The 25,929-nt window shown below is 36.6% G+C and overlaps 1 protein-coding gene across 12 annotated transcripts in view; it reads left to right on the top strand.

Annotated features, from left to right (window-relative positions):
• The window catches only part of LOC136843737 (eukaryotic translation initiation factor 4 gamma 1-like), a 721,796-nt gene that overhangs the window by 557,281 nt on the left and 138,586 nt on the right, over window positions 1-25,929 (top strand). For all 12 annotated transcript variants that reach the window (XM_067112379.1, XM_067112384.1, XM_067112380.1 and 9 more), the window contains one exon: window positions 14,725-14,902. In XM_067112379.1, coding sequence (XP_066968480.1) covers window positions 14,725-14,902 — 178 coding nt within the window. The remainder of the gene's footprint in view (window positions 1-14,724; window positions 14,903-25,929) is intronic.

The raw sequence follows: 25,929 nt of genomic DNA, 5'->3' as shown, positions 1-25,929 counted from the left end.
CCTAACAAATTTGGCGTTGATAATTCATAACTTTCAAGAATTCTAACAACTATAAAAAGAACAATTAGCATACGGATCAATGAACAGAGACAACGTGATACTTTAAATATATATATATATATATTATATATATATATATATATATATATATATATATATATATATATATATATATATATATATATATATATATATATATATATATGTGTGTGTGTGTGTGTGTGTGTGTGTGTGTGTTTATTATGTATGTAGATTTATAGTGCACATAGAAACTCTGTACACACAATATGGGTGTCATTAGCTATGTTTCCAAACTTCTTCCTGGCTTATAATCCGACTATAGTTAATCTGCATTCCTCAGTTCGGGGTTCTTTAATCTGGTCATAAAATCCTAATTATCCCTTCCCCGGGTTGTCCAGAAGAAAGAGGCCGTTCCAGGACAAGGCTGAGTTAATTTACAAATCTGCCATTACTGGAGAAGTCAGTAATGGTAATTTTTTTTATTTCACGTTCTAGCATTTGTTTTCATCAGTGAGTCTGGCCCAGATATTGGGCATTAGTATAATTTACTTAGGTAATTAGAAACTAGATCATCCTCACCCTACTTTTGATCAAAGCAGGTTAATGTACGACTTAAATGCTTCAGATTTCAATTCATTTTGCGTCTTCACGGTTAGATACGCAGAACAAGTGTCAAGCTGTTTACTGTTTCAGACCTATTATGGAAAGGTGTGGCGGCGTGTCTGCCATATCTACGCGATATCCAAACTTAGGTCAAAGTTTTATGAATCAAATCTGGGAAAAGTGGCAACGTCTAAAATGCACTACATGTTCGTGGTCATTTTGGTTTGACTATGATGTTAACTGGCGAATATAGAAATTTGTAAGGTAGTGACGTAGGTGGTATTGACTGAAATTTACGGCTTTAGTCACCTCCCACCCATGGCGAATTTAATGGGGTTGATATTAGGTCCTTGAATTATAACGAGTCCTTTTGAAAGATTTCAGTTTCTTTCATTGATGATGGTCACTGCGGAATTCCCTTGTCGACAGTCAAAAGCCGGGGGAAAGTAAAAGTCATTTAAGTTGCCTGTGCAAAAGGAAGATCACTAAATCCGCCATTGTCCATAAAACAAGGAATTGGAATCGGTCAAAAGGACTGAGGATAATCTGGGGCACCATTCTCAAACTAATGTTCGAGTGGTTCGACCCACCAAAGGAAGGGAAGGAGATATGAAAACAACAACTGATCATTATCTTCTAAGGATAGCTGAATGTGCCTTTTGATATATATATATATATATATATATATATATATATATATATATATATATATATATATATATATATATATATATATATATATATACGAGGGTAAGTCAAAAGTTCCAGGAAAAATTCAATATACTATTTAAGGAAATTCAAACATCATTTTTCTACATATCTATAACTCTATACAATTTTCAAGTGCTGTTTCCCACCTCTGAACCCTTCTTTGAACTTTGGGGCCTTTCTATTAAACCATGTTGAAACTGCATGTTTAGCAGCATCCAAAGATTCAAACCGGACTCCTCTTAAGTGTTCCTTAGTTTTGGGAACAGGAAAAAAATCTGAGAGCAAGAAGGACTATAAGGGAGGATGTGGAAGAGTTTCCCACCTTTTCCGTTGGATGAATGTGCTGGAGCGTTATCATGATGGAACAAAATTCTGAAACTTTGACGTTTTTTTAGCCAATGCAGTCTTCAGTTTTTGCACCACCTTTGTAGTAGTTCCCCGGTGATTGTTTTTGTCCTTCAAAAATCAATCAAAATCACTCCTTCGGAGTCCCAAAACACTGTTGCCATAACAGATCTCGCCAAACTTCAATGTGCAGCTGAACCTCTTGGTAACCATTGCTTTGATTGAATTTTACTTTCTGGGTCTGATGGGATCAAGTTTCATCTCCAGTAACAATTATGATTCATTTGATTCAATCTTCGTTAAAACTGCAAAGAAAGTTCAATGCAGTTGGTCTTGACTAACGCTTTTGGGACCCAACGTGCTGAAAGTTTACTCAAACCAAGATTTTCATTTAAAATTGAAAATAACGAACCATGGGAGATCCCAGTTTCATTAGCTATCATATCGATAGTAATCCGCTTCATCCACTAGATTCTGCACCAAAAGTTCTTTCATTTTTTGCAGTATGGTCTTCCCTCTCTTGGGTTGTCTTTGAAAAATCGCTTTATAATCATAAACAACTGATTTAGATGGAGAAGAATCTCCATAAACTTGTTGCAAACAATAATTTTCCTGGTTTCAATCAAGCTTGGTCAGGAACTTGATGTTAGCTTCATCTCAAAATTTTATTTTCCATGGGTTCAAGATTACTTTTCTGAAATGTTAACACCACGGTAGCAAGAGGATGACTGAGGTAACAAGTCTATATGATCACTACATCACAGATAATTGTTTATCAAGTATTTGGATTCCTGTAAAATAATGCTTCAACAATTTTTCCTGGAACTTTTGTGTGACTTAGAAATTCCATACAGTTTACTTTCAATATTTGTTATTTAGAAAACAGACATGCTTGTTGGATAATGTAGAATTTGTAACAGGAACCTATGTTTAGCCCAAAGATTGGATTATACAGACTACCAAATGCAAGATCTTTTGGAAACAGCTCAAATATATACCATTATATGGCCTTAAAGTCATGACTAGTAACAACTATAATTCGAATAAAAATATTATTTATAAATTCTAAATGCCAAACAGAAACTTTCATATAAAAAAGAAACAATGCACGTCAGTAGGTTCTAAGAGAATGTTATTTTCCAAATGTCGCCATGCTGGTAATCCCTCAAAAAAATGCATTATCAAGGCTGGAAAAAGATGTATAAATATGAAAGTGGTGAAAGGGAAACGCCATGTTGTGTTAATCATCTTATATGGGTTAAAAATTTGGAATAACTGACAGTCCCCCAGCCCTCAAAACATAGCGCCCAGGAATTTTTGTGTTTTTACTTTTGCTGACAGTCTGGGTACAAATTTTGCTGACCGCACTGTGTTGACAACTGGGCCACCAAAACTGCTTTCCAAAGAAAATGGTTGTTGGGTTAACTGTACTGAAGATAATTTTAATCAGATTTTACCTGTGCCGTCTACAATCTGTAAATGCGCTGTTTTAAAACATAGAGACAGAGCATTTCAGAACAAAGAAAGAGGCAAAATAAAGGAGTTTTTAAAAACAAGGTTGAGAAGACTTCTAAAAATAGATCGGTGGAATGGTTAGAGAGAAATACACACCTATATTTTTATGTCAACCATTTATTTCTTTCTTTAAGGTTAATGTATTAACCCTTAAACGCTGAGTGGACGTATCGTACGTCGAATAAAATTATCTGTTGGGTGCCGAGTGGACGTACTGTACGTCAACTACAAAATATTTCAACCTTCGGTCAACTTTGACTCGACCGAAATGGTTGAAAAACGCAATTGTAAGCTAAAACTCTTACATTCTAGTAATATTCAATCATTTACCTTCATTTTGCAACAAATTGGAAGTCTCTAGCACAATATTTCGATTTATGATGAATTTTTGAAAAAAAAATTTTTTTCCTTGTGTTCGCCCGGTAACTGCCGAAAATTTCAGAAATTCTTTCGTTATTTTGTCGTAATGTTTGCACCGGTTTATATTAGTCGTTACATAAAGTTTTATATATGGTAATGTGTGCAATTTCATGTAGAATACAACAGAAAATAACTCATGGTTGTAGCTTCTATCAGTTTTGAAATATTTCCATATAAATCACGATAAGTGCCAAAATTTCAACCTTCAGTCAACTTTAACTCGACCGAAATGATCGAAAAACGCAATTGTAAGCTAAAAACTCTTACATTCTAGTAATATTCAATCATGTACCTTCATTTTGCAACAAATTGAGAAGTCTCTAGCACAATATTTCGATTTATGGTGAATTTTTGGGAAAAAAAAAAAAACTTTTCCTTACGCCTGCTCATCGTAACTCGTCCGGACATCTCGAAAATTTTTCGTCACTTTGTCGTAATGTTTGCACTGTTTTATATTAGTCGTTACATAAAGTTTTATATATGAAAATGTGTGCAATTTCATGTAGAATACAACAGAAAATAATTCATGGTTGTAGCTTTTATCAATTTTGAAATATTTTCATATAAATCATGATGTGCCAAAATTTCAACCTTCGGTCAACTTTAACACCACCGAAATGGTCGAAAAACGCAATTGTAAGTTTAAACTCTTACATTCTAGTAATGTTCATTCATGTACCTTCATTTTGCAACAAATTGGAAGTCTCTAGCACAATATTTCGATTTATGGTGAATTTTTAAAAAAACTTTTTCCTTACGTCCGCGCAGTAACTCGGCCGAACATCTCGGAAATTCTTTCGTCACTTTGTCGTAATGTTTGCACCGTTTTATTTTAGTTGTTACATAAAGTTTTATATATGGAAATGTGCACAATTTCATTTAGAATACAACAAAAAATAACTCATGGTTGTAGCTTTTATCAGTTTTGAAATATTTTCATATAAATCACGATAAATAGAAAAAATTCTACTTTCGGTCAACTTTAACCCGACCGAAATGGTCGAAAACTGCAATTGTAAGCTAAAACACTTACAGTCTAGTAATATTCAATCAATTACCTTCATTTTGCAAACAGTCTAGTAATATTCAATCAATTACCTTCATTTTGCAAGAAACGGGAAGTCTCTAGCACAATATTTCGATTTATGGTGAATTTTTGAAAAAAAAAATTTTTTTACGTCTGGGAGTTACGAATTAATGCATCATTTTGTGATAATATTTTCTCTCTGTTGCTTTGATCGTTTTACAATTTGTTGTATACCAAAATCATTGCAATTTAGTGTACAATACGAAAAAAAATAACTTTAGCTTTAACCGTTTTGCTCACAGTGCGATTTGTATACAATTATATATGAAATTGTTTTTTTGCGCTGTCATATATTTCAATATTTATATATGATAATGATATTTTTTTTCATTTCTGATGGTTGCTTACTAAACTTCAGATAATGACAAAAAAAAAGGAGCCAAAGATGAACTCTTAATCTTAAAAACTAAGTGTGCTGTGATTGTTTGAAAAAAAAAAAAATTTCCGCTTCGGCGCTAATTCCCGAACGCTGCCGGCATACAACAGACACTTTTGTAAATAGTGGCTCGGCGTTAGAGGGTTAAGCTAACTTTTAAGTGAAATTAGAGTAACTTAAATTTAATTTAAAAGTTACTCATTTCTAAAAATGCTTGCTGGACATTTGAACGTTGTAGCTTTTTTGTGTTAGAGGGATTTTAAGTTTTTGCATGGTGCCGTATTGTAAAAATCACCAAATTTGCATTTTGTGGCAAATATAAAGTACTACCTGAATGCAGAACATCGAAGCACATGCATATGACAATTGCGTGCTTTGGTTGAACTCGAAGATCATGGTCTTAACCATCCAGACCTAGTAGCATCTCACATTCAGAAGGATGAACGTGATGTCCAGTCTGTAATTGAAGTGCTGGAAAGTAACTGGATCAACCCTTTCGAACTGCCTTCCGATGAACTGATGAGCATATCATCTGGTATCACAGCACCCAAAAGTGTTGCAACCGATCTCCTCACAGCTCAAGATCAGGGAGAGAAGACATACCAGGATTTTGTCAATTCAAGAATAAAAAAAGGCACTGCCTTCAATAACCCATTGAAAAAGTTGCAACAAGTCATTTGACAGTTTGAAAAAAAAGCAAAAGCTAAATCAGGAAACAAAGAAACTGTCTTGAAAGCTGATTACCAACTGTTCTCTCGAATGCTGCTGATAGCAAGTAGCTGGAAAATGGACATGAAAGAAGTTCCCCAGCATCCTCTCGGACCTTTACCGTGGCCGTTGGCAAATTGTGATGGCTCTGCAAAAAAGACCAACAAGGCAGCCCTGGCACATAATCTTGAAGCACGAGTGACTTCAGATGAACACATTGACTTACCTTAAGTTGCGATCATCGATGGCATGGGGATTGTACACAAAATGCAAAGAGACAACATTTAATTCTCAGAGTTGGTTGAACGCCTTCTCGGAACTGTACTGCAAACATCAGCATCAAGTTCCCGAGTCGATGTAGTGTTTGACAGGTACAATGCTTCATCGATTGAAACAGCTGAATGAACAGAAAGAGGGGCAGACAGAGGAATATCGTTCTCGCAAATCATTCCTGGCCACAAAATTCAAAATTGGCGCTGCCTACATGCATGCCCCGAGCAAAGCCAAACTGACCAACTTCTTTGCCACCGATTGGCAAGAGAATCAAGAAAGACGGGACCAACTTCAAGAAAAGGTGATTTTTGTAACTTTCAGAACGATGCTTCAAGATAACATCTAATGCAGTGTCACAAGTTGATGAATTGAAATCCATGCATGAAGAAGCCGACACACACGTGTTGTTACATGCTCACCACGCAGCTGAGTTTGGATACAAGTCAGTCTTACTGATTGCAGAGGACACAGATGTCATGATCATCTCCCTTGCCTTATGCAGAAATGTTGGTTGCCAAATGCACAAGAGATGTGGAACAAAAAACCGATCAAGACTGATCAGCATCAACAAACTTGCTGCAAGCCTGGGTCATGATATGTGCAATGCCTTAATAGGTCTCCATGCGTTCACAGGCTGCCACTCAGTCAGTGCTTTTGCTGGTCAAGGAAAACTCAAAGGATTGAAACTTGCAACAGAACCAGAATTTCTTCACTACACTTGGTGAACATTGGCATGTGACTGACGAGTTATTTGATGCCCTCCAGGAGTTCACATGCAATCTTTATGCAGCCCGAACAAACATCAGTTGCGTAAATGAACTTCGCTACCAGCTCTGGCGAGCAAAGAAAGGATCAGTAGATTCAGGTCAATTACCACCTTGTGAGGACAGCCTTTGACAACACTCGCTCAGAGCCAACTACCAGAGTGCGATCTGGCGACGCAGTTTGGTTCCTTTTCCAGATGTACCACATCCAATCCACAAGATGGCCATGGTTGGTGCACACAAGACAGTGGTAAGGCACTGATTTTCAGGTATCGGCGCCCCTGTTAGGTATGTATCAGCGCCGATAAGGGGAAATTGGTGATTTCGGCGCTGAAAATTGCTGATTTTCACCGCTAGACAAGCCCCGTAAATCCGGATTGCCGTTAATCGGGGATTCCCTGTACACATTATTTGTGGAAAATTTGTGGTATTTTTCACTGAGAAATATTCACTTAAATCTGTACAGGTAGTCATCGACTTATGACGGCATTAGTTTCTGACAGAGCCGTCGTAAGTCGACCAACCACATATGTACATGTATTCTGTACCTACCGTATATTATCCATCATATATTATATCCTAAGGATGACTAGCCTACATATACATTTTATGTTATCCCAAAAATGTGCATGTATAGTACCTATTATTACGTTTAGCATATGAAATCTTACCATGCTTGAACTCCTTGATTAATACTTACTTTTATTACTGTATTTAACATTTTTATTGTAGGCATTCAAACCATCTGTCTGGTCTGTTTACATTTTCTTATCCGCCATTTGCATTGCCAATCGGCTACACGTATGACGTATTACTGTATTTACTTTTATTTATTTATAGGTTTGAATTAAATACCGTATTTGACGGCGTATAAGACGCACTTTTTTAACAAAAAAAAAAAAAATGGCCTAAAAAAATCCCCCTGCGTCTTATGTACATAATGTAGGCTCAAAATTCAAGAATTTGGCCGAAATTATACATGAAACGTCACGTAGATGTTGTAGCCTAGCCTAACATTCGGTGTTATCCTAATAACTTATTAAAAAACAAAGTTTATTATAATTATTTATCATTATCACACTTACCATCACCGCAATTACTACTGCTAGTATTATAATCAATATCTATGTTGTTTTTAGCGATATTTTCATTAAAATGTGTTAATATTATCGTCGTCTACAGCAGATCGCCGCATTCCACATTTACAGACTTACAGTATGTGTGCTGCCACCTATTGGTGATTATCTCGAGAGCTTTACGGATAACAAGGCTTCGTTCAGTTGGTAGTTGGCAATTCCTGCTAACATTCTCTTTACGCCTAACAACATGGCTTCAATCAATTGGTGGTTGACAATTCCTGCTACCATTCTCTTTAGGCATAATAACAAGGCTTCGTTGAGTTGATACTTCGTAACTCTTGCTAGCATTCTCTTTTAAGAATAACAACATGGCTTTGTTCAGTTGCTCACGAGACTCGAGCCGTTACATAGGAAACATTTTTATTTATTGGATTTTACCCCTTGATTGCATACTTTTATAATACATAATGGATATATATAACATATATTACTGTAGGTAACATCTTTATTAATGTTTTTGTTGATTCTGCCAGTAAGAAACAATGTTTACAAATGAATGTGTTGCAATCTATTGGTAAACCTATGAGGTAGCTTTCAGCAGCAGACGAAACATTCGATCATAGTAAATGGCTGATTGTATATTACATATTTTGATAAATATAAATATGGTAAATAACTTCTTTATTAATGTTTTTGTTGATTCTGTTGGTAAGAAACAATATGCATATGATAACCTAATACTGTACTACAGTTTTTACTTACCAAATTCATATGAGCATAGGCTAGGAAACCTTATTTTTTTCCCCTCAATGTCCTGCTGAAATTGGGGTGTGTCTTATAAGCCATCAAATACGGTAATTTGTTATTACATTTGATTTATTTGCAAAAAATAGAAATACAAAATACATTACAAAAATATGAATCTTTTACCATTTTCGAACGACACAAACACACTGAACGCTGCCGAAAGCTGAGCATCTCTCGGATATGAGCGCTGCGGGAGCGGGAAAAAGTATCGACTGCCGCTCGGCGTATTTTAGCAAAATATAAAATTAAATATATATTATTATTGTTGTAGCCGTAGTAAAGTCGGTTGGTCGTAAGTCGCATAGGTCGTAAGTCGACGACCACCTGTATTTTCTTACCATTTTCATGACTAAATGCACTTTTTGTGATAAAATTAAAATACACAGATACCCAGTAAGTGCTCGAGTTATAATAATTAGCCTTACGATAATTCGATTTTGCGATGGGGTAAGCAATTAATACCGATACAACAATGTTTATAAAATATTTTTTCAATTTCGTGCGGGTGCAGGCAGCAGCATACAATCAGGCAGCAAGAGAGACCAAATTACAATAGACCAACTTCTTTTCCACCATCTCATTATCCCATCTTCTAGTTAAAAAAGTAAAAGAGAATGATAAAAGTGTTGTTAGTAACATTATACTCTTGCGTAAATGCGTACAGCCATAAACAACCGAACTAGAACTGTTGTTTTGCTTATAACCGAATCGAATAACAACAGACATTTTGCTTGTATTTCAACCATCGTACACTAGTAAACAATTACCGTAAGTAGAATAGGACAAATATATTTTACAATACAGTCATACCTTGAAATTACGCGAGGTTAGGTTCCGGAGCCCCTCGTGCAAGGTGAATTTTTGCGTAAGTTTGGCATGGTCTTTAAAAATGGTAATAAATGTTTATTTCCAAAGTTTAAGTACTAAATATGCTTACAAAGTATTAAGCTAACTTTTAAATGAACTAAAGTTAGTGTAATTTTATTTAAAATTTAGCTTATTACCCTTAAAAAAGGAATACAGTAAATGGTTGACATAAAAATTGAGTACTGCACAGTTTCATAATAGCTCATTTACAGTAGGTGCGTACGTATACTAATGTTACCCCTAATTCATGGGATGCCGTTTTCTTTGTCACTTAGAGTAAAAGCCATTTTCTTTGCGTCACTAGGCAAAACGTCAGTCAACAAAAGTACAATTCCATAAAATATCAAAAACGTGTACATAATGTTTGTAGAAGGTAGTACAGTACAGGTAAAAATCAATCAATTTAAAATTATATACTGTACAGGTAATGACGAGATGAGAGAGAGAGAGATACTGTAATAAAGTAACTGTACTGCTTTTTGTATCGTGTTTATGCAAAATATATAAATACAAATTTTCCATTCTGATTTTACACCAAAAAAACACGAAAACTTAAAAATTAAACACACTTTCTTACAGGGGTATCATCTTTGAAAAATGCAGTAACGAAGGGTATCACATCTTGTAAAAGTACACCAACTGAACGTGCTGTAATTACATGCACATACAGATTGCATCAGCCCTTTTCTCAGAGGTGAACTGAGTAATTTTTTTTTTTTCAAAGATTGACACTTATGCAACTCTTAGTTACATCTCTGATATTACATTAACCAATTCATTTTATCAAATGAACGTGACTGAATCTCATCTCAAGGTCATGTAAAGTCCTTGTGACAAAGACTTTGCAAATGGACATAATACTTGTATGATATTTATGTACAGAAATATAAATATAAATTTCCCATATCGATTTTACAGTTAAAAGCATGAAAACTTATAAATGTACTTCAAACATTAAACAAGCATTTTCTGCAGGGGTATCATCTTTGAGAAGTGCAGTAACTTTGCAAATGGGTATCACATCTTGTAAAAGTACACTAACTGAATGTGCTGAAATTACCTTTGCATCATATTTATGCATGTAAAAAAATAAAAATAATACATTTTCGATACAGATTTTACACATGAAAGCATGAAATGCATTTTTCATAGAGATTTTAAACATGAAATCATGAAATGTATTTGTCATAGAGATTTTGCACATTAAAACATGAAATGCATTTTTCATACAGATTTTACACATAAAAGCATGAAATGCATTTTTCATACACATTTTACAAATAAAAGAATGAAATGCATTTTTCTTACAGATTTTACACATAAAAGCATGAAAACTTGTAAATTACTTCAAAAATTAAACACCCACTTCTGTAGGATTTCTTGAGAATTTCGTGTGTCTGTGAAAAAATCGCGTATGCCCATTAGTTAGGTTCCAGTGAAAAGTTCGTGTGTGTGTGAATTCGCGCAACTCGAATCGTGTAAGATCGAAGTATTACTGTATACCCTTGTTCGGTATGGATAAAAGATCGACAAGGAAGTTTACTGCTAAATTTAAGCTGCAAGTTGTAGCTGAAGCTGAGAAATCAGTGTTCAAGCTGCTAATGACTATAAATTATCGTGTATTGGCAGTATGGATGGAACTCAACTGCAATTAAAATGGGAGAGAAAGTATTTTAATCACAAATCTACTGGGCATGAAAGAACACATTACTGCTATTTTCACGCCGATGTGAGTCAAATTTATTTCTGTTCCACACGTGAGTGTTGATTGTTTATATATATATATATATATATATATATATATATATATATATATATATATATATATATGTATGTACTGTATGTACTGTATGTATGTGTATATATATATATAATTGTGTGTATATATATACATATATAATTATATATGCACATACATATACACATTATGTATGCATGTATATACAGATGTGTGTATATATATAAATATATATTAACTTTATCACATACACAATTGTTCTGTGCATTAGTAGAATTACTAAAAGGACCTCTTTCAAACTGGATGGTATCTAATGGAGTTTTTTATTCAGAAAAAGTTACAAGCTTTTTTAGACAAACAGTCCACATTATCAAGTATCCGGATACTTGATAATGTGGACTGTTTGTCCAAGAAAGCTTGTAACTTTTTCTGAATAAAAAGCTCCATTAGACACCATCCAGTTTTATATATATATATATATATATATATATATATATACACACACACACACACTATAGATATAATATATCGGGTGCTTCGAAATTAGAGCGCCCCCCCCCCCTCCACAGAACAAATGGAAAGTTATGAAGTTTTCTGCTATACCCTATCTCCAAGTACATTATTTTAAGTTTCTATTAAGCTATTTTTTCATTTTACATTTTTTTATTTCACATTCCTGGATAGCTAAATACATTAAAAGGTTAATCCTTTGTAAAAAGAAACGAACAAAAATCCATATGACTGTTGTAGCGAAAAGAGTGAGAATCTTGGAAGGCCTGAAGTCCTTTCTCAGGAATCAAAAGACATCATAGCTGAGGCAGTGGTTAGACCAAGAAAGTCTTCACGTAAATTGGAGCTTGAACTAGAGACAAAAAGGGGAAAGAAGAGAAGTTATAGTGCTGTATATTGTGAGTTGTACAAATCTAGAATCAAACCATTTCATGTTATCAGCAAGCCCAGCATCACTCAGCAACAGAAAGAAGACCGTGCATGGTTTTGTGGTTCATTTCTTAAAGACTGGGATGAGGCTGACTTTCTCCATGTTGCCGCATCAGATGAATTCTTCGAAACACCCTGTATATTGTCATAAACGGGGTCCTTGGGGAGACGGAATTTTGGACAATTTATTATTCGGGACTGCCCCGATTATAAACAAAAGGAATACTACTGGAACTTACCTTAGAATTTTCCTTGATTTACGTAAATAATGAAGGTTGCCAATTTGGAATTGGAATTCTTTTACAATAAAAGGGGTTTATGTACAGAAAATGGGGCAAGTATGTGAGACCAAAAATGTAACAATTTACAGACTCTTAAATCACATATGATAGATCATAAAGGCAATAATTTAAAGACACGCAATGCAAATATGAGGGGCCACAGATGCAACAGTTCTCATTAAAACAATTAACTCTATGCCCAAAATGCATCAATTCACAGGCAACAGTGCAATGAAAGGGGTAAATTCCAGGATAATGGAAATAGTTCAGCAAGATGATTTCTGAGTTGGCAACAGATTCTTGCAATCAGGCTGTGACCAGGAGTAGTTGCAAAATTGGGATGGCAGTCAGTAAAGGATATCTTGGCATAGATTTGCGAACTGGGTAGGATATGCAGTCTCCTGGAATAGAATCCCAGACTTATTACAGAGATGTGGGGGCAAATGAAATCTCCCTTGTTACTAAACAAAGCACAATAAATAATTTTACCTTCTAAATCGTAGTTAGCCCAATTTAACACTTTAGAGGGAGGACTTAATTGCAGGTTATAAGGTTACTGAACAAATGTGCTTTAAAGGATGAATGGGGATGGCACAGCTGATACACAGAGGGGGGCTGCATAAGTAGAAATGAGGAAGTAAAACTTGTGAAGAGGCAATAAAAAAGGATTAAATAGACTGAAAAGGGGAAAAGGTGGCTACTGGGACAGACTAACTCTCAGACTTTACCTTAGACGTATACTTGAGCCCTGAATATAGTGTCAGTGGCCATTCGAGTTGAGTAAGCAGACCAGCTACCAGAGAACGGGGAATAGACGTCTGTCATGCTGCCTGGCTGTAAAGTCTTTGCCCTTATTTTCAAAATTGACGCTGGCTTGGCGTGTTTTCACACATCCAGGTGTACCTGAAAGAGTATTCTGCCGCCAGTCAGGAATGCAAGGGAAAAATGGTCTTATATAATAGGTTTTTAAAGCTTAAGATCCTAGCTTCCCCTGTGGGTGGCTTGCGCCCTATAATACCTATAACCTCTCTGATCTGAACTCGCAAACACTACCCCACAGAAGGGGAGAAATCTAGGTGTGTCCTTGTAGTAGGGGGTTGGAGGTATCTTTATCTCATGCGGCCGACCCTCCTGTACAGTAAAGTAGGACTAGTGAGGCCGATAGGTAGATATTTCTTATGAAACTTTTAAACTTAATGTTTTTAATTTCCTATTTGTTATATGAGAATAGATTTCTTGGAATAAGTCTAGACTTGAAAAATTCCATGTAAATACCGTATTAGACAAAAGTGGCAAAAGAGGGTTCCCCATAGTCATACCAAAAATTTGTTCATAAAAATTACAATTGAAAGTGAATTTACAATTTTTTTTATACTAAGGGATGATCAAATTAACAATAACATTGGTAGGTAATTCTAGATTATACAAGTCCAAATGTGATGAATATTGAAGTCATGAATAGGAACTTTTGCTAATAAAGATGTCACCTCAAAACTGGTTAGTCAGTAGTGGACAATTCAATATGGGAAAGTCTACCACAGAAATCAACAGAGTTTTGTAAATGGAATTTGAAATAGTACCCAGAATAGGTGATAGTAGTTTAACTGGATATTTAGAAAGTTTGTAACTAATAGAACCTGTTGAACTGATAATTGGCTGAATAGGAAAATCTCTATTATGGGTTTTGATTAATCTGTGCATGTACGGTAAGGATGGGCCAATCATTAACGCTTTTATTGAACCGAAGGTATGAACTTTATATTTTACTTTTGAAATATCCACTGTTAAGCTCAAGTCAGAGTTAGGAATCACGGATTAGATGGACATGATGAATTTTACATCACTTTTGCATTCTTTTTGGAGGTGCCCAGCCACCTTATTTTCCAATAATATAGCATATGTTTTTGTGATTTTGCACTTTTTTCATTGCATTATTTTTTTTTATTTTTTTTTTGTGGCTTTCTAGCATTTGCTGCTGACCCATGTAGAGATGATGAAGTTGGTGTTTTTCTTTCAATTTGATTTTTTAAATTGTTTTCTGAAACTTTCCATATTCTAGCTGCTGTATGTAGAGGAGTTTCTGTAAATTTTGACTTCTGTATGCCATATGAAGTGGTTAAGTAAGATCCTAATCCCATTATAAATGGTAAACTGATGGTTATTATACTCCTAATATAAATGTCTGTCTAGTTTCAGACCATGGGTCCCCCTCGTCAAGCAACTCCTCAACCAGGACAATTCCATGGAAGCCCTATGCCACCTCAGACTCATCCACAGCCTCCCTTCCAGACTATGCAGTATACACCTCAAGGAGGAAAGCATGAATCTGCTGCCCTGGCTCCAATGGCATTCCGTCAACCACAGCCAGGCAAGTTGTGAATTAATAGAGGTTTGATGTTTTATAATAAAGTTGTTGTAGAAAAAGATAGTAGGATTTGCCACTGCAGGTTTTTATGTAAGCAACTTACCAAGTAATTTTCGTGCTGGGGCTACCATCACATGTGAAGGTGACAAGGCCCCACCCACATTCAGGACTGATAGGTACAACTCAGCAGAGAGCTTCAATTCATATTTTGCCGACTTCTGATTAACAATGGTAGTTTTGTGCAATTGCTGTTTCATCTCTGGAATTTTATCCTGTATTTTTGGTGAAGTATTCTCTCTTTTTTGTGGTGGCTTTCAAACTTATCAATATTGTAAGCATTAGTTAATTCTGTTTCTGAAGATAGTTCAGTATGTCAGACTCCAGCTCTTCAAACATTCGTTATTGTACAATAGAGCATATAAGCCAAAAAGGTCCACATTGTGCAGTATACACCGATGGATCTAAATCAGAGTACCGAGTGGGATATGCTGCAGTATCCCAAGACAAAATTTATCAATTCTCTCTCTGCCTGATAATCCTAGGTATTTACTCCTGAGTTAATGTGCAGTAGCATCATCCATAAAAGTAATTAAAGAAACCTTGTGTAATAATTTTGTAATTTTTAGTGACTAGAAGCACGATCGAAGCTATTCAGAGTTGCAAACCAAGAAATAACATTGTGCAACAAATAAAGTTATTACTTCATAAGTTATTTAATATGGGAAAAATACAGAAATATGTTGCATCCCTAATGGAGGCTGATAAAGCAGCTAAGGAAGCAGCCCATATGACACCATCTAATGAGAATATCCCAGTTAACGATTACAGTCGTCCCTTGCCATATCTCTGTTCACTCATTGTGGATTTTTGCGTTTAAGATATCTTTTTATCGCGGATTTTCCTCTATATCACAGGATTTTGCAGTATGTATTATTTTTTCTTTTGTGGTAAAATGAGCATTTTCTAGCCTAACTTTATTTTCATGACTAAATACATTTTTTATATGATTTATAAAAATGATTTACTAATTTTCAAATATTGTTGTTAATGTAAACAGCAAAAAATGTATAGAATGCTAAATTAAAATCCCACAAAATCACAAAACAGCTTAGCAATATACATAAACACCCCAGTTCAAACCCCTCCCTCTCTCTCTCTCTCTCTACAATTTTTTAATGAAGAAACAGCAAAATTTCAATGAAACTTTATTTCGATTACAGAGTAAACTATATTTATATACTGTTATCGTAATCTATGTATAAAAAAAACCATTGTCCCAACATCTCTAACTGTTGTTACTGTAGGTTCGTGTTGCCATATTTCAACGCTGTAGATGTTTCATCTCTAATCACTGTAAAAATATTTAACATCCAAATTTCATAGGTAAACAATCTCTCTCTCTCTCTCTCTCTCTCTCTCTCTCTCTCTCTCTCTCTCTCTCTCTCTCTCTCTCTCTCTCTCTCTCTCTTGTTAGAAAGAAGCAACACACACACACACACACAGTCTCTATAAATGAGTACTGCCGATCCATCCATGACTTGAAAATGACTACTGCCGATCCATCCATGACTTGAAAATGACTACTGCCGATCCATCCATGACTTGAAAATGAGTACTGCCGATCCATCCATGACTTGAAAATGAGTACTGCCGATCCATCCATGACTTGAAAATGAGTACTGCCGATCCATCCATGACTTGAAAATGACTACTGCCGATCCATCCATCTCTCTCTCTCTCTCTCTCTCTCTCTCTCTCTCTCTCTCTCTCTCTCTCTCTCTCGAAAAGAAGCAACACACACAGTCTCTATAAATGAGTACTATCCATCCATGACTTGAAAATGATCCATCCATCCATGACTTGAAAATGAGTACTGCCATCCATGACTTGAAAATGTGTACTGATCCATCCATGACTTGAAAATGAGTATCCATGACTTGAAAATGAGTACGATCCATCCATGACTTGAAAATGACTACTGCCGATCCATCCATGACTTGAAAATGAGTACTGCCGATCCATCCATGACTTGAAAATGAGTACTGCCGATCCATCCATGACTTGAAAATGAGTACTGCCGATCCATCCATGACTTGAAAATGAGTACTGCCGATCCATCCATGACTTGAAAATGAGTACTGCCGATCCATCCATGACTTGAAAATGAGTACCATCCATGACTTGAAAATGAGTACTGATCCATCCATGACTTGAAAATGAGTACCTGCCGATCCATCCATGACTTGAAAATGAGTACCTGCCGATCCATCCATGACTTGAAAATGAGTACTGCCGATCCATCCATGACTGGAAAATGAGTACTGCCAATCCATCCATGACTTGAAAATGAGTACTGCCGATCCATCCATGACTTGAAAATGTGTACAGTGAACCCCCCGTATTCGCGTTGTCAACGTTCGCGGACTCACGCATTCGCGGGTTTCTGTGGAAGATATCTAGCCATCATTTGCGGAAAATTCGCCGATTCGCGGTATTTTTCAATGAGAAATATTCACTAATTACTGTATTTTCATATAATTTTCATAAATAAATGCACTTTTTGCGATAAAACTATTAAAATATTCAGGTATAAGCATTTTTACAGGGTTTTTCTGTGTTTAAGCAATCAAAATGGGCAGTTCTAAGTGTTTTTAGAGGGGTTTTAAGCATTCGCGGAGTTGACCCATTCGCAGGGGTGTGTGGGACGCATCCCCCGCGAATAGGGGGGGTTCACTGTACTGCTGATCCATCCATGACTTGAAAATGAGTACTGCCAATCCATCCATGACTTGAAAATGAGTACTGCTGATCCATCCATGACTTGAAAATGAGTACTGCCGATCCATCCATATGACTTGAAAATGAGTGCTGCCAATCCATCCATGACTTGAAAATGAGTACTGCCGATCCATCCATGACTTGAAAGTGAGTACTGCCGATCCATCCATGACTTGAAAGTGAGTACTGCCGATCCATCCATGACTTGAAAGTGAGTACTGCCGATCCATCCATGACTTGAAAGTGAGTACTGCCGATCCATCCATGACTTGAAAGTGAGTACTGCCGATCCATCCATGACTTGAAAGTGAGTACTGCTGATCCATGACTTGACAGACTTGGACTTTTGAGGGTGGTGGTTTGAGGGGCAAACTTTGTTTAGGTTTGATACATAAACTTAGTCTGGACATCTTATAAGAAGATGTTTAGAAAATTGGATTGTCTGCAAATACCTTATAGATAAGTCATTTAAAGGTTGGGTTATGTAGTGCACATAATTAAGTGGAAATACACTTTGTCAATTTATTAACCCCTTCCCTCTCACATTTTTTATACCAACTTCATCTTTATGAAGCATATTTTTTGTTTATATCTAAAGTATATGCGAAAGTGATAAATCACCTCAAGTATTTCTTCAGAAAAAATATATTTTTGTCAGGATAGTCTTCAATGATTACATAACTTCTCAAGGCCGAGTTTTCTCGGAAATTATAAAAAACCAAGGAAAATAACAAAGAATATATTTATTGCATTTTCATCTATATTTTTATTCTTTCATAATTCAATATAACAAAATACTTACACATGATAAATATAAAACTTTATAACATAACTGAAATTCAGAAGAAAATAAAAGGAGCAAATTTTCATTAAAAAAAAAAAAAAAAAAAAAATTCTTGCATTTATGAAAAAATGCAATATGCTAAAATAAAGTAAAGCCTTGTGACTAACATAGAAGAAAAAATTATGATGACAAAAATATAATACTTTCAATAGAAAATGTAAAAGGTTTCATTATCACAAAAAGAAAAAGATTTGCCTTTATGAAAAAGCAATAGAAAATGACAAATTGAAATAAAAGGTTTTACCTTCATCATAATGAATAATACTTTTCGTTCCATATTACCTATTTCAGCTTTGTAATTTGAAAATAAATGTATTTACTCCTGTACAGAACATGATAAAGTAAAATAAATTCTTTCATCTTTTCCTAAAAGTTATCCTTCGTGTGATATATCCTAAAGCAAGGAGTTATACATATTGCTACATCACACACTAAACAGCAATATCTGCTTTCTTTCCTTAGTCTTTTTCCACTTGCATCTCGCTTTCTGGTACAAACTACACATTGTCTTTGTGGGGTTACTTTTCTTTTCTGTAGGTGGCATGACATCTGGGAAATGCCTTTCTGTAAGACGAAGAGGGTGAGGTACACTACAGTACTTGGTCGTCCTTCTTTTGATGACATCATAGTTGTATGGTACTTTTTTATTGTCTCGTCTATCACTTGAAGATGGTACTTTAGAGCTGTTGCTTCTCCTCCTGATTTGAGATCCAAAAGATAAGAATTCCACAATGCAAAGTTGAGAGTATGAAAGAATATTTTCTTGTAATACCTTTCTCTCCTTTTTCTTGTAAGAGGATAATCATGGAGACATTGATCTACTTTATCGACCCCTCCCATTGTGTCGTAGTCCATAACTAGTGTGGGCTTCACCGGTTTTCCTCTTTTTTTTCTGTTTTTACCATTTCTGTGTTATGCACTGTGGAAAGTAATACAACATCTTTCTTATCCTTCCATTTTATTGCTGTTACTTTTCTTCTTTTGTAAGCCACCATACTGGCTTTCTGCAGTTTTTCTTGTTTCAACCCAGAGGGCATTTCCATTCTACTAACACGGACAGTGCCATGTACTGTACATCTGTTTCATTTTCTGTCAGTAAATCTGCTAATTGGGGAGAGTTATAATAGTTTTCCATTGTAAGGCAATAGCCATTTTTCAGTAATGGCTTCATCAGTGTCATAATTTTTTGAAGACACGGGAAGGTCTTCATAATCATTATCAAACATTGTTCCTTGACCTGTATAAATGACAAAATTCCAAACATATCCTGATTCTGATTTATGTAACATGAAATATTTTATCCCAAATCTAGCTCTTTTTAGTGGTAAATATTGTTACCCAACCAAGACGTCCTTTATAAAGTAATAGACTTTCGTGTATAGCTACATTTTGTGCAGACGTGTACATATTTTTGAATTTGCTAATAATGCTATTATAAAATTTCCAGATTTTGTTGAGCTTTGGGCAAGGACGAGTGGCAGGGTCAAAATCTTCATAATTTGACAAATGCAAATATTGCTTTATTTTGCAAAATCTGCAATGTGGCATAATTTTAGCCAAAATTGGTGTATGTAGCAAGGGCATCTTAGACCAGTATTGGCTTTCTTCAGGTTTCTTTACAATCCCCTGTAGCATAATAACACTAAGGAAAATCCTCATTTCTTCCCGATATGTTGGATGCCATTTCTTTTTCTGTTTCTGATTTTCCACTCAACTTTTGTTCAGCATTCCTGTTCGTCTCTGTAACAATAATCTCTAAAATATTATCAAGAAATGACTCAAAATACTGAATATATGTATTTTCTTCATCTTATATCGTCCAAAATTGTTATTCTCTGCCAGCCATGGTTATCAGGAATATTATCATCACATCGTCTTCATCTGAAGTATCAGAGTATTCTGACGTCATATCACCACTTTCACTCCCTGAATCGTCCATTCCATCATAATACTCTGTATCACTGTCATTCTAAGTACTCATGATAGTTATATCAATAATAATAAAAGAAAATTCACGAAAAACAATGGGAATCCTGCCTGATGAAAGGACGCGTCTCCAATGGCCAACCGACGCCAAGATAGCTACAATTTTCTGAAAGAAGGCACTTACATCCATAGAAAATACCTTTATATAGTGGGAGACGAATATAAACAACAACCGAGTGTATTGGGAGTTGCTAGGAAAGAGATAACAGAGTTTCGAGTATACTCGGGCTTACTGAAATATGACGGTTATCGTAAACCCGAGAATACACGGGGTTGAGCAGGAAGAGGTTAAATGAGGTAAATCTCAATTCTTTGCTTTTATTTTCATGACTGCTCCAGGTTAAGGAATTAACTTGCTGACCATATTGTTGATAAGGTTCTTTGTTTCAGAAAGAGAGAAAGGGAACCAAGGCCCCTTTCTCATCAGGGCTACCAACATAAACCCTTCTCGCTCGGGAAACTGGACCTGGTGAACTGGCTGGAATTACCAGTAGTACTCACCAGTTCTTTTAATTGGTTTGGGTGTGGTTTTTTATTGCAGTGTAGGTGACAGCATTCTATGTTTGTATTCTGGTCCTACACCCAGGGAAAGGGCACCTATTAATTTTGCTAGTCATCAGAGTACCTCCTTTGCTGCAAAGTCACCACTAAAGTAGGAGGCGACCCATGGCTATACTGCCACAGCCACTATGGGTTAAGATGAGCACCAACCAGAGGCACCACCCACCTGCAGTGGCTTTCTTAACAGGGAAGGAATCGGCAAGCATTGTACCAATGCTGGCAGCTTTTCTGTTAACAAGTCAACTTTATTAATGTTTTGAGGTAGAATATGTCCTATATCCCACTTCCTGTCAATGTGGATTCAGCTGTGTAATTACTTGGTAAGTTACTTGTATAAAAATGACATTTGTATAATAAAATAAAGTTTTATATATACTTACCAAGTATTTACAATGAATGGAGCTCTCTGCCACATAGACCCTCTTCTTACCCCGAAAATGGGCTGGGTTAACCACCTACACCAGGTAGTTGAATTGTTACTGCTAATTTTGAATTTTAGGCTGCTATGGTTGGAACCTTACAGCTATGTAATTACTTGGTAAGTATATATAAAACTTCATTTTATTATAAAAATGTCATTATTCATAAGATACAAACTTAGGATTTCATAGGGAATTTGACCCTCCTCCACTGCTCCTTGTGGTTCCAATATCTCCTAATCATGGAGGTGAGCTGGACTGCAGGCATGAATTCACAAAATGGAAGAGCTAACCCAGCTCAGGTCATGAGTGATTTATAGGCCTACCTGATAGGCTTTTGTTTTGTAGTTAAGTGACAGCTGTAGCACACCATGCGCTGAACTCCATTTATGAAAGCGTACAAAATACAAACCTTCATTTTTGCATAGGATTTAGCTTGCAAACATGAGCTGGAACGGTCGTTCGAATTTATTGACAAGGTAATTAACTGCTGACACCTGTCTGTCTGAGTTCCACTTTGCTTCTGGTTGCTGTTGAGTCCAGATGTCTTTCGTGACTGCTTGACTTTTGCCATTTGAATTTTTAATGATTAAGCCTGAGTATTCCTTTTCCTTTTTTGGTTGTTGACTATGTATTTTTATTGCGTTTTTCAAACCCTCAGTCCACTGACCCTTCTTGCAAGGAATTATTTTTTTTCCTTCCCGCTATGAATACAGTACTGTTTTAATTAGACACGGAATAGCTTGTGGTAGCTACTCAACAGCTGTTTCATTCTCTGATATACTTACTAATATATTTACTAATATATTTACCTTTCAGGTACGGAAGATGTATTGTTTTGAAGTTCTGTGACAGTGAGGTTTACCTTATTTGAGGTAATCATGCTATCATGGCCTTTGTTTTCATTGGAAAATAGGCTTTGTAGCCTTATTCCTCTGATTTCTGTAGTTTAGTCCGTGATTCTCATCTACAACTACTGTGGATGAGGTGAGTTTCGTCAGTGATGGAAGGAGGTAGAGGCAGTCTCCTTCCTGTCATCATCCGAGTCATTCTTCAGAACTTCACCTCCACTCTGACCACGACTTCGAGTTTAGAGTTGGGGGGAGGGATTGCCTTGTGTTAGAAGGCTTAAGCTTCTTTCTGTGGGCTTTCACTTAGGGGTAGGGTGGGAAATCCTGGTCCCTGTTGGTGGTTGATTTCCTGAGTAGGACTGGTACTGAATGCCATTCCCTTAGACTTGAGGTCCTCTTCGTCTTGTCTCTGTGAGATTTTGAACTTGCTTCAAGAGTGAATTTATCTTTCTACCTCTGAGAAAAATAGTGCTCAAGTCCTTTGTGTGGCTCTTTCTCTCCTTGTTTTCCTGGTCTGCAGACTGAGTATACAAGTAGCATTGAGTTTGGAGTGTTTTTTTGGCTTTTCTATGGTCAGATGACAGTAGTAACAGGTAATCAGTTAAACCCTTTCCCGGCAATCCTTCGAGATCACACTGATAGGGGTTTGTCAGGTTCATTTGCAAGGACCATTGGCTTTTGTTGCCCGATCTACGAATCTAGCTGGTTTTGCTTATGGCCCAGGGGTGTTCTCCCTGTCTTTCCTAGGTTGAGCAACCAGAGTGATAGGGAAGCACTAAGGCTCTTCCCCAGTGATCTTTTGGGATCACACAGGGAAGGGTTTGTGCTGCTCATTCAGTCCCTGAATTCTCAGTTTTGAATCATGTTTTCAGAGAGCAATGAGCTGGTGTTTCCAGTCATTCCATGGTTGGATGCCCATGGTGACTGGGTAGCACTTTAACCCTTGTCTCCAGCTCTTTGGGGCTGATAGAGAGGGCCTAGCACAACCCGGTTGTGCAGCTCAGCCACCCTTGATGGCTCCAATCTACGGATCAAGTTGTTCGATAGTGATGGGTATTGTGGAGTTTTTCCATTACCTCTGATCTTCCTCTTTTTATAGTTTTGTATAGATGAAGAAGAGGGTTACTATGTCTGGCTCACCCTAAGGGAAGTCTTGATAGGCTTCCAGCATTAGTAGGTCCTTTTCTGATTGGGAGGACTGATATGGCTCACACACTGGTATCGTCACACCTGTGGTTTGCTGCATCGGTGCAACTTTTATCCTGAGGCCATCTGGTCCTCTGGGTACCAGTCTAGTCAAGGCTCTCACCACTGGTCTGTGACCCCCCCTTGCTGCTACTCATGCTCTATGCATGGGTGCAACTGCTACCTGGGGTTCCCTGGGATCCAAGGGTGCCAGTCTGGCCCAGCTAGCTAGGCTATCTAGGCCAGCCAGGGCACCTGTACTACTGTTTCACGTCCTTGTTATCCTGGCAAAGGCCATGGCTCTACTAGATGGAGCAAGGGTGCCAGGGATCGTTTCCCTTTTTCTTTCACGAGGAACCATGTACTTGTATTGGTCTTAAAAATGAATAGATTATACGCTGAAGTGTGGAACGATTCCATGGCAATTTTCGATGGCCCTCCTCTGACCGGAGGGATGTATGTGGTTTTTCAGCGCTTGGAATATTGGTCCCAAGGGTCCTGTACACCAGGATTCACATACCAAGGTGTATAGGCTGCTGTTTCTAGAGGCCATCAAATCCAGTTGCAAGCCATTTGGGGAAGAACTTTTGGCTTTTTTTAAAGTATTTTTTATCTGCCAGTGAGAGGACTTTGGCAAGTGATTGAAAGAACAACTATGTATCTCAGTCAGTGTGCCAAACCAATACCACAGAGAGAGAGAGAGAGAGAGAGAGAGAGAGAGAGAGAGATTTTTTCATCAGATACACACAGTGGTCGGCTCAGAAGTACCTCGGTTTTACTGTTGGGAATACTTTCAATCACGTTCCCCCAAGTATAATGAAAAGTCTACATTGGTGTCAGCTTACACTCTTTTGTGAGAGGTATATTGGATATATATTCGGATAGTGGTTTGTCCTGCCGAACATGTAGTTTTGGCCACAGGACAACCTGTGTTTGAGAGTTTAGTGGTGAAGAACTTTGATATTTTTCCCCTCTTTCCTGACCAGTGTGAGCACTTCAGTTGCTGGTTTATAGCAGAAACAAGAATCTTTTCTTAGGATTCTTGATTTAGCAAACTCAGGAAGGTTGCATACAAACTCCTATTGTATCGAGGACAACTCGCTTAGTGTTGTACCCATTCTATACTCTCCCTGTTGTCAAGGAAGCTGTCATTTCATGGGATTGAGACTATGGCAGGATGACGGGAACTCTGCATAATGAGCGTTCTAAGTTGAAAGAAAAATCTTAGGTCTGAAGCAGTATTATCACTACTCGATGTATTGACTGATGATGACTACGAGACTCAGAGTAGCAGCTCAGAAGCCTCTAACATAGACTTGAATCAAGATTTATCTGATTCTGAAGAAAACCTGAATTTAGATTCGAGCATCGCACTGCCAAGTGACTACAGTACTGGATAATAACTGATAAGGAGAGGAGTCCCTTTACTTTCGTTCACCCAAAGGTGTGAAATTTATTGTTCAGGGTAAGGGAAACCAAGTGGAGTTTTTAGAAGTTCTTTTTGATGAAGTCATGGAACACATTGTAACAGTAACGAACAGATTTGCGAACCAGTTTCTAGATGAATATATAGAAAGTTTGCTAACAATATCACATGCACTAAAATGGTATGATACAAATGTAAATGAAACTAAACCATTCATTGCTCTTATATTGTAGCTCTGTTTTACGGAATGGCATACAAAAGAATCATTTTTCCCTTTTACGCTTCATGCTTGTAACCTTTGGGATATACGAATGTGCAATAAATTCTTTCAACCTTCCTTATTCTACATTATAGCATATCCTGAAATGTTTATACTAAAAGCAATCTCAGTGTAAGAAAAAAAAATTAGCATAGACCAATTGACGGCTCTTCGAGTGAGAAAATGTGAGAGTGGCGACATCTCCCATTAGTGATGCAGTGACTTCCAACATACATACTAGAACCTAACCCTGTGGTAACGACGCCTACCTGTACATAATATACATTACATAAATGATTAAAATTTATCAATTGAAGTACATTATGGTAAAAAGATGAAATACAGAGAGAGAGAGAGAGAGACCTGTACATAATATACATTACATAAATGATTAAAATATATCAATTGAAGTACATTATGGTAAAAAGGTGAAATACAGAGAGAGAGAGAGAGAGCAAAGGTTTTGACATTGTGCCCTACCCACTATGTCGGCCACTTTTTGAGGTTCGATTTACGTCCATTTTGACTTACAACTGGTTGGTTGAAACCAAGCTCCGGTCATAAGTGTAATGTGCAGGCCACAAAGCATTTTGGAAGAGGCAGCGATAACATCCGATGCTGGCGAAATCACACCTGTACTTAATTTACTGCATTGATAAATAAAGTAAGTTGCATTTATGAACCCAGCATTGATAATTTACAAATAAAAAACCGTATCTCT

This window comes from Macrobrachium rosenbergii, chromosome 12 (assembly GCF_040412425.1).
Source record: "Macrobrachium rosenbergii isolate ZJJX-2024 chromosome 12, ASM4041242v1, whole genome shotgun sequence".
Taxonomy (NCBI): domain Eukaryota; kingdom Metazoa; phylum Arthropoda; class Malacostraca; order Decapoda; family Palaemonidae; genus Macrobrachium; species Macrobrachium rosenbergii.
This window is presented reverse-complemented; position numbering and strand designations above follow the sequence as displayed.